Here is a 13539-nt window from a genome sequence, read left to right as displayed (position 1 = left end):
ATGAGAAGACCATTTCTTGGTATACTCAATAGGCATTAGAATGTTTTAGAAGGCATTATCATTTTCTTGAGAGTGAATATATTTCAGAAACAGGTGAGATAGATTTTTAGTGTCTGTCTAAAACAGCATATTACATAGGTTATAGATTAGTATGTACCATACTAGCATTAAAAAAGAAAACATTGCTTTTGTGGTGAGACAGCCTCAGAACTTTTTGCAAAGATTTAAAAAAAACTTTTCCTTTATTTTAATGAAGAAAAATTTGAAGGTTTCCCAGTATTATAGTTGACTCAATTTTATTAACATACTTCTGTAAAAGGAGACCTCTCTCTCATTCCATTTTTCTCCCAGCTTCCAGCTGTACTATAACAAGAACTTGATAAAATGACTTCTCGAATCTGAGCTTTTTGGCTTTCTTTTGCTTTACTGAATTGCACTGGGAGCAAAATGGACTGTGTGCTCCTGGAGAAGCACTAACATCCCAAATCTCAAAGCTGCCCTGTTTTCATCTGGCTGCAGTGTTCCTTCAAATGTGAAGACTGGTGAAAAGCCTCCTCAAATAAGTTCCTTCTATATAGTTGCCAAAAGCTGGAAAGTGATGCATTGCTAAATGTGCTGTGGCTCCTTTTGATATTTATTTTGGAATTGAAGAGGTGGAACTAAATCTTCTGAGTGTGAAGCATCAGAAGTAAACAGTGGCACTCTAATGAAGGACAGGGGTAGGTGGTTCAGTTACCAGCTTTGTCCATTTCTTCAAACCACTGATATTTTCTAGGGAGATGTGAAGTAACACAAATTCACAAATTCTCTATTGCCTCTGAGGGGAATTCTTAGCGAATGGGGTCCACTAGGATTTTCCTCACCAGGCAATTAATCCTGCAAGTGATGGATGTTATTAATAACTCATGAGCTCTTTACTACCCATCTCTTTATGGTTGCATAAATCAAGATTACATTGCATGCTTCCTATGTTATTTTTCTTCATGAATGTTTAAAAGAGGTGCAAGCATAGTTAATTTTTCTTTGAATATTTCTCTTATGGAAATAGAATGCATTTTCCCAGTGGTGAGAAGATGTGTCAGTTTTGTTTGTGACATGCAGTGTAAAGTCACCCAACCTGAACTGTGGTGGAGTGAGGCTGGATTTCTGAACATTGCCAGTACTTGCTCAGTCACATTCATTTTGAGAGGATTATGCTTTTATCTCCCCTTTCTCTTACTTCCCATTTTATGCAGAAAATGTAAGAAATACTCTTTCTTCAGAATGTGAATGCTCCATTCTGAGGGCTGTGGACAGTTCCTTGGACGCCTGGCTTGCAACAACATTCCTTTTTCACCACATAGCTTAAAACTGTTTCAGAGCTAGGAAAAAGAGCAGATTGTTTTCTCTTCTAGGAGATTCTTACAGCAGTTTTGAAATGATTTCTTTCTGAATTTCAACTTTTTTCTCTTATGTAAATACAAATCTTTATTCCTATATATTAGGTTCCACTTATTGTTGATATTATTGATCATCTGCACTCTGCACCACACTCACAGCTGTGAAGTCAATTGATATGATGAGTCTCTTAATTCTCTGGACTAAGGACTCTGTAACTGGGGTGAGAAGGTGCAGCTACAAAAATCGCTGACATAGATGCTCAGGAATAACTTGTGTTTCCTTTACAGTGACATGTAAACATTCCTTTCTTCTAACAGTATTACTGTATTTAACTATAGAACTCATAAATTCAGCCATACCTCTGTGTGGATAATATCCAGTATCCTTGACAACATTCTTTTTCTTTAATCTTTAAGAGAGAATTTTTAACATTTATCATTACAGGTATTTTACTTAAAAGAAATATAACCGGAAGCAGCAGGAGGATGGCTCACAAACCCTGACTGATGGGGGAGTTGGTTGGTTTTAGTTGGCTGAGTCCATAAATGGACAAGCTACAGCCTTGAGTATGATTACATACCTACACAAGGTACTTTGTGATCTGTTTATGCCTGTTTCATATAGCTGATCTTACGAAGCTAATAACACCTACAACATTCTACAGTGTTACGGTCCACACACAAGCTAGACGCCCCCCATCCCAGTGTCCTTTTATAGTTAACAGAGAGAACTAAGAACTTTTAAAAAGTGAATCATATAACAGTTTTTAGATATCTGCTGTAGAATAAAAGTAGCTCACTCTCTAGACCTCATTGACTAGATCTTTGTCAAGCATAGAGGGACCTTAAAATAACCATCTGAGATGTTGGCACCTACATTGTAGACATCTACATTTAAATAAGTGTCAACTTCTGTGCCTGATGCCGTCATTTCAGCACCATGCCTGATATGCCACCTACCTGTTCAGTACTGGTTTAAGTAGTTACAAGACTTTCCATACAAGTTGACAGAATTTCATGTTAAAGACTGGATGCGGTTGGGTGCCAAAAGATTTGCTCAAGCTGCGTTGATGTACAATGCATGTGGTACTAAGGTCATCCACAGCTGAAGATGTCTTATAACTCAGTCAAGAACCACCAGGTTGATGTTAGTTCATCATAACTCATCATAGTTCAGAGCCCAAGATCCATTATTATTAACACAGATAAATAAACTGTTAAAGTTGTTTAGTATCAAATATTGGCAATACCCCATCTTCTGATTTCCCTGGGTGAGTTCAGTGTCAAATTTCTGAAGTGTTTAACAGAAAGATACTCTGAGCAGTGTCTCCATCTAAAAAATCTTTGATTTGTCATAGTTGGTAGGTGGGGACAATGTTCCTGGTGACACTGTCTACTATAATTGGAGAAAGCAGAGACACTTTTGCATATGCAAGTCTTTCTGCAGATCCAAAATAAAAATGGAAAATTTTAATGCTAAGTACCAGTTGAGAACGGTTGTCCAGAACTTGACTAAATATGCATCAGTTATACCATCAAAGAGAAATAGATAATCGATATCTGTGAAATAAAGGACATGTTAGTGGTGGGGAGAGGTGATGGGACAGTTATCCAACAGGGAAAAGTGAGGGCAGGTAATTCCTCCTTGCTGAAGACCCAGTATTCTTGATCTCAAGTGAAACACCTGTGTGCCCATACAGCATTCTGTGTCTCCAGTAGAACGGCTCCCCCAGGTTACATGGCCCAAGTTACTAGAGTCTGGTGATGCAGAAATGACATTGCTGACTGCTTTTATAATCAGCATACAGAGGCTTCTGATTTTTTGGCGTCTGTAGTCATTACCCCTAAGTCTTGGTCTCTTGTACTGATGCTGAAAATGTTAAACGGATAGACAGACTCATGTTCAGACGTCATAGACTTTGTGTGTTTTTAAGTTGTTTTGGCAGACACTAAGCCCTTGGAAGCACTCAGTCAATGGGAGACTCTGAGCTCAAGAACTTATGTGGAATTTAGGCTGTCTGAACATGGTTCTTCGTCTCATGTAAACATTACTCAGGGATGATGTGTGTCATTAGCATATTCCCGAGGAGCACCACCTAAGACAGTCATTTATGGCCTCCTCCAAGTAAAATCAACAGTTACAAACGTTTCCAAACCAAGGTTCTAAATATTACCCGAAGTGGCCCTTGTTGGTTCCAGCACCCTTGAGCTATGATTACAGACACAGTGTCCTTCAATCCTGAGAATAGCTTTAGTGCTGAAACCTTGGAAAATACATCTGGGTCCAAATTAAAACAACTTCAGTGCATGTTAGAACATTTGCTGGTTCTAAAATTGTTTAAGACTTGTAATCCAAAGGTGATGCCCTTTCTTCAGAATCATGCAAGACAGCTCCTATCCAATGCTAGTATCAGCATTTTATTAATGGAGATAGGTCATAAAGTTCCAGGCGATTCTCTTGTCATCTGCTACTGGTTAATCATCGAATCTGTAGGTTTGCCCTATTTTATGCAATCCCCTGCAGTTTGAAATCCTCTGAATTTCCAGAGAATGACAATTAATTTTAAATTAGAATTAAACACAAGAGAAAGAGAGAAAAAAACTAGTAGCCACTCTTCCAACTTTGCTGCCTTTTTTTCTTAGGGATCTCTTTGCGCCCACTAGAGCTAACATCTCTTTTGGTTTAATCCATAAGTCTGTTCCCCTGCAGTGCCAGGCAGATGGCAGACAGAATGACAGAATATAAGCATCGAGATGGTAAAGACAGGGTTCTCAGCTGAGATCAGAAATAATACTTGGAAACTACTACTTAAAAGATGGGACTAGATTAACATTTTGATTTGCAGGCAAACTAGCAAAAAATGCCTGTTCTCACAACCTCTAATAAGAAAAAGTTGAAAAAAATAAATCTGGGTCACTGCTTGAGTAAGCAGTTTCAGGTTGTAGTCTGTGGAACAAGTTTTCCCCTCTGGAAAGCAGTAACAAAATCCCAGTGCAGTTTATTTTGCCTCCCTTGTGTACAATATTTCTGCTGCAAGATTCTATTTTTGCATTATCATACTGCTATCCCTAATAGGGTTTCAGTTTCTTACCTTCTGTGTTCTTATTGCTTGGTAGATTTTTTTTTTCATGTGGTCCTTATAGGTCATATTAATCATATAGATTGTTCTACTGGAGAAACAGAATAAAAGAACAAGTTTTAAAAAGTTATAAAGTTACAGTAGACGAGCACTATAGATGGTGCTGTCCAAATGAAGGTGGAAGTTATAGCCCAAAAGATAGTTAGCCCAAAAGTTACAAGTGCAGTTTAACCTATTGGCTCATTGATTGTCTTTTCCTCATCTTAGGCTGGTAATTTTAGAGCTAGATTGGAAATATAATTGCAAATATAAAGGAAGCAGAATGATGTGACCTGAGTAATGACAGCAGAGTTGCAAATGAACTCTTGAATTCTGTGTTTTGTTCTGAATTTTTATGTGGCCATCTCTGTGTCTTAGTTTTCCCATCTGTAAAACAGATAGGCAGGCCAGGTGGTATAAGCTTTAATTAATGTTTGTAAGGTGCTTTGATCATACAAAGTACTCTGTTAGCACTAATTATTACTAGGGTGTATTCATGGCAGACAGTCTGACTTCTGCTAATAATGACAAAATGCAGGAAGCTGAGAACTGAACCCAGGACTTACACTTTGGGATGGTGTCTGAAAGCATTCCATTCTTCTCCTGTTTTATATGCTCTGGAAAGGGAATTGTGAACTCATGTGACTCTGAGAGCTTTTAGATATTAGTTGTGTCACAGTTGCATATAATATCAGCTCTGTGCAAATCTGTGAGGTGTAATCCTACATGGGTTTAGCTTCATCAGAATCAGAGACAGCTGATGTAAATAAGCCTCTACCTCCCTGATAGTTGTATGTGTTATATCACATGCAAGAAAGTGCATTCTGAGTACCCTTGGCAAAGGATACTATATATGATGCTATTCAGCTTTTACCTTCTTGTTACTATTCAACAGAAACTTGCAAGCAGAATATGACCGACTGAAGCAACAGCATGATCACAAAGGTTTGTCTCCACTGCCATCCCCACCTGAGATGATGCCAGTCTCTCCGCAAAGTCCCCGGGATGCTGAACTCATTGCAGAAGCCAAACTGCTTCGCCAGCACAAGGGCCGCCTGGAGGCCAGGATGCAGATTCTGGAGGATCACAACAAACAGCTGGAGTCACAGCTGCATAGACTGAGGCAGCTGCTGGAACAGGTGAGTCCTCAGACCTTTCTTTTAAATCTCTGTAGAGCCAAATATAGAGCTATATTCCAAACAAGGTATGAAGTGTATACACACTATGACAAATATAACATACCAGGAGATCATATCCGTAAAGACTGGTCAGAGAGAGATATTAGATTGTTCTGCAGACTGAAAGTGCTAAGGTTAAATCACATTTCAATATGGTTATTTAGTCTTCTTCCTTTTTTTATATTGAGAAGTTGGATTCATTGTTTGCATGGATATATTTACTCTAAAATAAACAGAAAATTGTGTATTCATGGGATAAATGCAAAATTCAGAGATACAAAGATTTGTGCAACTGTACTGAACTGTTTTTAATAATCGCTTCTTTTTCTCTTCAATTTTTAGCCACAGGCTGATGCCAAGGTGAATGGTACAACGCTGTCCTCTCCTTCTACCTCTTTGCAGAGGTCAGATAGCAGTCAGCCAATGCTTCTTCGTGTAGTTGGCAGCCAGACTTCGGAAACCATGGGTAAGACAACAAAGTTCAGACTTTCACCAAAAATACTTACCTTCCCATTTCTCAACAAAAATTCCTTTAAAGACAGAAAATATACTATTCTCTTCTTTAATTCAAATGAGAATGAAGTAGGCACTTGCAATGGTCTTTGATATCATCTGGCTGTTTACACTTTGCATCTTCATTATTGTGCAGGCTTTTGTGTTTCATCATGTAGCCTGGATATTTTGACAATAAATGCAAAGCTGAGCCAGGGCTTGAATTCTGAAAACAGCACAAAAAAGCTAACTATTTCATTCAGATTGACTTACAGCTAATAAACATGACATGACTGATTTAAATGTACAGAGTATTAATTATGGCTAAGAGTTTAAATGTGTGATTAATCATTCCCATGTTAACTGATGTGATCTTATTTTTAATCTGTCATTGCTCAAGTAAATAGGATTGAGCTGTCACTCACCAACAATGCTCCTCTGGTTGCTCTTCTAAATATCACATCAGATGTGATAATAGCCATCATAAGAGTTGTAGAGTAAGGTTAAGTAATAATATTCTGTAGATAGAGGTTGGAATTGATATTTTGGTGCTTTTAGTAACTGTTCTGTAGCAGTTTCCTAACTTCCTATCTGTTACATAATTAATAAGTATTTAGTACTAAGTAGTAAAGATTTACTATTAATAAAAAAGCAATCATCCATTGCTGCATCTTTAAGCTAATATAATTAAATTACTTCAATAAGATAACATTTGACATCTGATGATAATATTCAGCTTCTCACACAAAAATTTGTTTAGTCTATATTAGAGATTTTTGAGAAAGAAGGATGCTTAATTGGGAGCTTTTCATTATATTTGGTGAAATAGTCTATCACAGTGAGAAATGGAATGGGAAGGGATATTCTTGTCAGTCTGAAGTGCCATGGTTGTGGGAAAAGCAACTTATTCAGGGCCACTTTCGTCCATCCTGGGTGTGCACAGAGTAATGTCAATCTGTGCTGGTACAGAACAAGATGGATTCTGTAGGCCCTACTAGAGAAAAGTGTGAAACTAATGCTTAAGTTAAATATTTGCAGTGAGATGGAGCATACAATCACAGGTAACAGCAACTTCATTTGGATCTTTCCGTAATCATATTACTAGTAAGTAAATACATTGTTATGTATAGCATATACAAACTAGACAATATGCATGAGTGGAATAATTTGTATCAGCTCTCTGCAGAAATGCCATGAATTTCTTCATACATATTCATATACTACTTAAAAATATGCAAGAAAGATAGGAAGACAATGGTTCCCAACCATCTTATTAAAAGATATGTGGTTTCATATTTTGTCCTTTGGGAGGCCAGAAATCCTATCATGTACTTCTTTTCATTTGTCCTGATAAACAAATACTCCCATTTCATTTATGAGACTGGAATTAACTAATTAACACACACATAATTATATAGGCTGCTAAAACGTTCATATTTAAAATAAAGTTTAAACATGATTTTTTTTTCCTGTGTGATTTTCTGAGACAATATTTGGAAGGATGGTGGGATGTTTCATTGTTATCAATATGATCATGTTAAGATTCAGCAACGCTGAGTGTTGGCAGTATGGAACAGAATTTATAAAATGAATTACTAACTGCGCTAAGAAACCACAACTAATATGGTTTGTTAAGTCTCCTCTCACACCAGAGGATATTTGTTTGCTAATCTGAGAGTTTTTTGAAGTACAACTAAAAATATTCTAGAATTGTGAATATATCACTAACCAGAACAGCGTCATAAATAATGCTTTCATACAAAAAGCATACTTCCAGTAATAAGGGAGTAATAATTTTTCAGGAAAATACCAAGGTTCTGTAGATGCTTATAGGCAATGAGATAATGTAGTGGTAGCTTTTAAATATTCTGCCTTTTGAAAGGATACCTTCTTTTTTTTTATTTTTCTGTAGACCCACTACACTTCTCTGTCTCCCTGCTGTTTCAAGGACAGATTACTGTAATATGCTTTCCACCAGTGGTGGCGTTAAACCTTTGGTAAAAGTAGCGACCCACTCAGAGTGTAGTCTGCAGGCAGAGCTTATGCCTTGATAACCAGAGACACATAGGCAAGTTGAAAGCTCTTTTTCCCTGTCCCTGTCCTGTCCTACGCAAAGGCTGAATCTTTGACCTTTCTCCTGCAGTAGGTTCTCTGAGTCAGGTGAGCCAAGAGGTTGTTGCTAGTCTTAAATTCATTCAGGTACCCCCAAAACATTTGAGATCCACCTGGTCCTCCAAGCCTTTTTTAGAAACACGAATGGGGAAGACTGGCTTGGGTTAAGACCGGTAATTGAGGTCTAAAGGAGTCTTTTCTTTTGTTGGATTGCTTGTCTTACGTCTCCTTTTATTATGTTATTTACAAGAATGTGCTCAGAAAAATCCTCAAAGGAGAAAGAATAAAAATAACATTTTAAATAAAGGTACGGCGGTCTTCAGGTTCTACACAGTTCAATTTGTATCTGTGCTTATGGGACATTTGGAAATCAATCCCATCTTCGGTTTGCCTGAGGGAGTTCTTGCTGGCCAGGCCAGGAGAACCATTGACCTGTTCCTTTGATCTATGGGGGCATGTCCTGTTTTCTGCAGGCATGCTGATTTCGTCTGCAACCAGGGTAGAAGCAGCGAGGTCTTGCTCTGAGTTTTTACTTTGACATCCATCAGAGTCTGGAAGAAGGACATTTGTTTTGTTAAGGCACCTCTGTTGGTGCCACACTTGATGTGAATATAGCTCGTGGTGGGAACTGATTTGTTGTAGTTTGTGAACCCAGCACCATTAGAAAGCTGATCAGTAGCACTCACAACAACTCTTTCTTATACCATTAATAGAATAAAGAAAGCTGATACAAGGACCATCGCTTATATGAATTAAGTGCTCCTTGCAGACATTTTACCCCACTTCTCTTACTGCAGTATGTAAAATAACTCTTGGACAGTAAGTCTTGTGATATTCCTGCCCTTAAGGTGAGGCAGATGCTAAACTGGATAATAGGGAATAAACACAGTCCTGAAGTGTTCCTTTAGCATCTCTTTTAGTAGAGATCCCACTAGCATGGAGCACCAGAAATGTTTAAAGAATGTTAATGCCAACAGAAAATTAGGTAATTTATTACTCAAGTTGAGTATAGGGTCATTAGTCATTTTCAGAATAATGATGTATTTCTCTGTGGTCATTATAGCAGGCAAAACTGTTTTAGTGTTTGAATAGGGATAAAATAAATCTAGTAAAAAAGAAGAATCTCACTCAATGTAATCTTTAGATATATTCTCTTTTCAGATGCTTTATTGCTATTAGAGACTAGCGTCTGCAGTAAAATCAGCAGATGGATTTTGGTTATCTGAAATCATGCCAAAAAAAAGTAAAAATAAAATATATTGAATTTCCCATTAAGTTACTGCCCTATAATCAGGTTATAGAAATTATTCAGTGGGAGAAATGTATTTTGCTTTATTAAACTGCTGCTAAACCCTTTTACAGTACAATCGAATGTTCATGGAGCACCAATCTGATGCAATTAAACTGTCAGAAATATTAATACTGATGCAGATGAGAATCTTGGTTTCTACTGAATTACCCAGCTAGGCTAAGCAGTGCTAACATGAATCCAGCACTATTAGAAAGCTGCTCAGTAGCAGCACTCACAACAGCAATTTCTTGTACCATTAATGGAAGAGAAGCTGAAACAAGACCGTCATTTATATGAACTAAGTGCTCCTAAGCAGACATTTTACCCCACTTCTTTTACTAGAATAGGTTATTTCTTAAATACTTAATGAATTACAATCAGCTTTAATTGTTTAAAATTCATTGCTTAATTTTACTCAGCTTCTTAAAGAAAAAAAAAGAGAGAGAAACATTATAGACACCAAAATTCACCTTCACAATTTTGGTTGTATATTAATCAGAAAATGTATTTTAAGTGAACAACCTTACCTTCATGAAGGACACGTGCAAGAGTAAGATGTAAACAAATGGTTTTATAGTGGCCTAAATGCAGTGTTTGGGGTTTGCTTTCCAGGTGAGGATGACCTGCTCAGCCCTCCCCAGGACACAAGCACAGGTTTGGAGGAAGTGATGGAGCAGCTTAACAACTCCTTCCCAAGTACCAGAGGTAAGTATTGGTGCCCAGGAGCGCCTGCCAGCAGTTGAGAGGGACACTTTTTTGGACACATAAATAGGTCATGGATGTTTTGGGGAGAGCAGAAGAAAAAAATGCTTTTTGTTCCTTCATGTTTTCAGGGGGTTGTTTTTTGGTTTTGTTTTATTGTTGCTCTTTGTTTTCGTTTTAACAGTAGCCATAGAAAAACCTGTCTTATTTAGAGTGGGGAAGTAACCTACACCTCTTTTACCTTAAGCTACCTCCACAGGTAGAGGTTGCCAGATATATGGATGAAACAGTGTCCTCTCTGAGACTTTTTTTTCTTTGCTTTTTCTTTTCTTCCCTTTCTCCGTGTTCCTTTTCTCACAGCCACTCTCCTTTTCAGTCTATCTACTTGCTGATTTAGTTTTAATATATGTCCCAGTACATTTTTCTTATTTCCTCGCCTTTCTCCAAGTAGAATGCCATTCTGAATAATACTGAAGTTCTGAGTGAAAACTCTCAAACTTTTAGCATTTAGTTCCAGAGTGATCAAGGGAAAACAAGTGGGCTGTGTGTTTGTGCAGTGCAGACATGCACTTGGGTGTACAGCCACAAAATTTCTTTGTGTTTCGGTTTTGTTAAAGTTCACTCCTGCTGTTTGCTAAAGATAAGCATTTGTACTATTGGAATTTGTCTTTTTCAGCCTTTTTTTATCATTTAAGGTAGGTATTTTCTGAGCCCAGAGAAAATACTCTGCTACCAAGAAAAACTACTTGGATTCCTAACAGGAGATGTTTGGGATGCTACCTGCAGTGGTGAAAGAAGGCTCAGACATAAACCTCTCTGCAGAAGAAAGTCCCGGTGTCTGCTGACACCCTGCTAAGTGGGTGTCAGTAGGTGCATAGACTTCTGCAGGCCTTCTTCAGGTGGCACATGTCACCCAAAGGATCTTCTTTACTAGAGAAGTATCTTAACCATCATGCTGGACTTTCAGTGGCATGAAGTTGTTTTCCATCCTTTGACCTGCAGGCAAGTTCAGGTATCACCAAGCATCATAAGTGAACAGTGGAGAAGGCAGCAGTGGAGAAGTGATAGGAAAGTTGTATAACTGCTATAGATCAAAAGATAAAACAGTACAGAAAAATATTATTTAAAAAAATCTAATATGATATACTGTTCTTCTCAACATTATATGAGAAAACGTCATGAATCCAGGCCTCATTTTACCTAGAAATTATTCATTCAAGACAACCAAGAAAATTAACTAGTATTTGCATTCTAGTGGTGCGAAATAATCTACATATGTAGAATGAATATATTCCTTTATTTTGTTCCTCTATTCAGTACCTATGTTAGAAGTGTATTATGTGATCACAAACATCACTAAAAAAGATTGCAAGAAATATATTCTGCATGAAGAGATAATGAAAGTGGAAAAGTATTGGCTGAGACAATCTCCTGCTGAGACAAATGAAAACAACTTAGAATTAGTATGTTCAGCTAACAATTTATTGCCACAGATAGACTGATGCAGAGAACCCCAATTTCCCACTGCTTAAAATACAATACCTTTGTTTTTCTGTCATTGGTCTGTACAGCAGAGAGACTTCTCTGCAATTCTCAGCTTCTGTGGACTCTGTAACCTTCTCTGTCCATGAAATTACACGTCACTGATTTCAAGTTTTCTGAAACACAGCCACTGTTTGTTCCTATGTTCCTGCCTGACTAGCAGCCATACAGGACAAAAATATTCTTTAGCTGCATGTGGAGCTGCAAGCAAAGAGGAGGCACTATCTTATTGGACATCATCTGTCATCTCCAGCAAAGCAGGCTATAATTAGAAGGGCTTCTGATGCAACAGTCAGGAGTAGGTATATGTGGTCAGACAGAATCAGGCTTCATACAGAACTTTTCGGCCTAGTTAAATCACTGTTGGACTGGACCAAAATCTCTCCCTTCCCTTCTCTTTGGCTACGCAATATAAGATTAGTCCATCTCAGAGAAAGTCATTCACTCTTTTGTTAAGTTTATCTTATCTTTTTAGTTAAAGAGATTAGAGTCTCATTTCATTAGGTTTCTCTGTTCTTTGTGATACAGTCTTATGCATTTGCATGCATGCTAGGTTTGTCTAATTGCTTTTGACTGAAGAATGGGAAGGGTCAGACCTTCTCTGGAAAAAACTAATTTGTCATACAGTCAATTCAAACGGCTTTCCAGTCACTGGATGATACAGAAGGCTCCTGATGTTGTCAATTTTACTGAGATTTTATGCAAATTTCAATTACTGGAGTTTTCTTCTGCTCCCATTTTAATGATTAACCGATATTCAGCTGGTATTGCATAAACAAAGCTTACATCCACAGATAATTTGCCACAGCATCATTTAGACCTTTCATTGCTCCCTTCAGTCAGATTCCATATGCATCACAGTTTCTGCTTATGGTTTATAAAACTGCAAAAAGGATAAGAGAAAGCAAGGTTGACTGGTTGCAACAAAACACTGAATCAGGAGCTGTTTTGCTTTTAAGATGTGCAAATCTCTATCTCAAGTTTCCAATCTGTAAGAAAAGATCAAAGTGTAATTGCAGAAGAGTTAAAGCAGTCTGGCAAAGCAGCCTGAAAAGAGAGCTGCTTCAGGAGGATTCAGGAGTGGTGGAAGTAATATTTTATTTCTTTCCATTACAGGTTGCATCAAATCTCAAGCCATTAGTACATATTGAGGAAACAGAACAATGAGCCCAAAAAACCAATGAGCACAGATCTGTAAAGAATAGATTTTCCTGTATTAATTCTTACTAAGTAAAATTACAAAACTGTCAGAGGCAAGAAACACAATCATCCCAGTCTGGCATTCAGAAGCGTACTTTGATACAGGAGCTTATGAAATATTATTTGAAGGATGAATTAAACTACTTGTGCTAGATGCTACCACATGTAATGCATACTATCTTTGAGAATTAAAACTGAAAGAAGATAGATTAAATGCTCAGAATTGACTAGTATTAGAAATAGCTTTATTTACTTCTATACTAATGCTGTAGAAGGAGAAGTCTGCTCTCTGATATTCATGGACCATGCAGTTTGGGAGAAGCTGCAAAGCACATAGGGTTCATAGAAGTTGACCTAGACTGAAAATCAGAAGAGAGTAATAAAATGAAATTCAAGTACAGGAAAACATCCATACAGATAACCTGAAATGTACACATGGCATCAATGGAAGAAATCTGGGAATGTATTAAAAGGCCTGGGAAGTTACTGGCCATACATTAAATATGGTTTTGCCTTTTGACCTG

General features: G+C 37.5%; 1 protein-coding gene across 1 annotated transcript in view; it reads left to right on the top strand.

The window, feature by feature from the left end:
- The window catches only part of DMD (dystrophin), a 1189181-nt gene that overhangs the window by 1160896 nt on the left and 14746 nt on the right, over positions 1–13539 (top strand). Inside the window, exons 75-77 of the mRNA XM_067297573.1 lie at positions 5394–5637; positions 6019–6142; positions 10184–10276. Of these exons, the coding sequence (XP_067153674.1) occupies positions 5394–5637; positions 6019–6142; positions 10184–10276 (461 nt within the window). The remainder of the gene's footprint in view (positions 1–5393; positions 5638–6018; positions 6143–10183; positions 10277–13539) is intronic.

The sequence above is a fragment of the Apteryx mantelli genome, chromosome 1 (genome assembly GCF_036417845.1).
Source record: "Apteryx mantelli isolate bAptMan1 chromosome 1, bAptMan1.hap1, whole genome shotgun sequence".
Lineage (NCBI taxonomy): Eukaryota > Metazoa > Chordata > Aves > Apterygiformes > Apterygidae > Apteryx > Apteryx mantelli.
The sequence above is the reverse complement of the archived record's forward strand: the minus strand, read 5'-3'. Positions and strand labels throughout refer to the sequence as shown.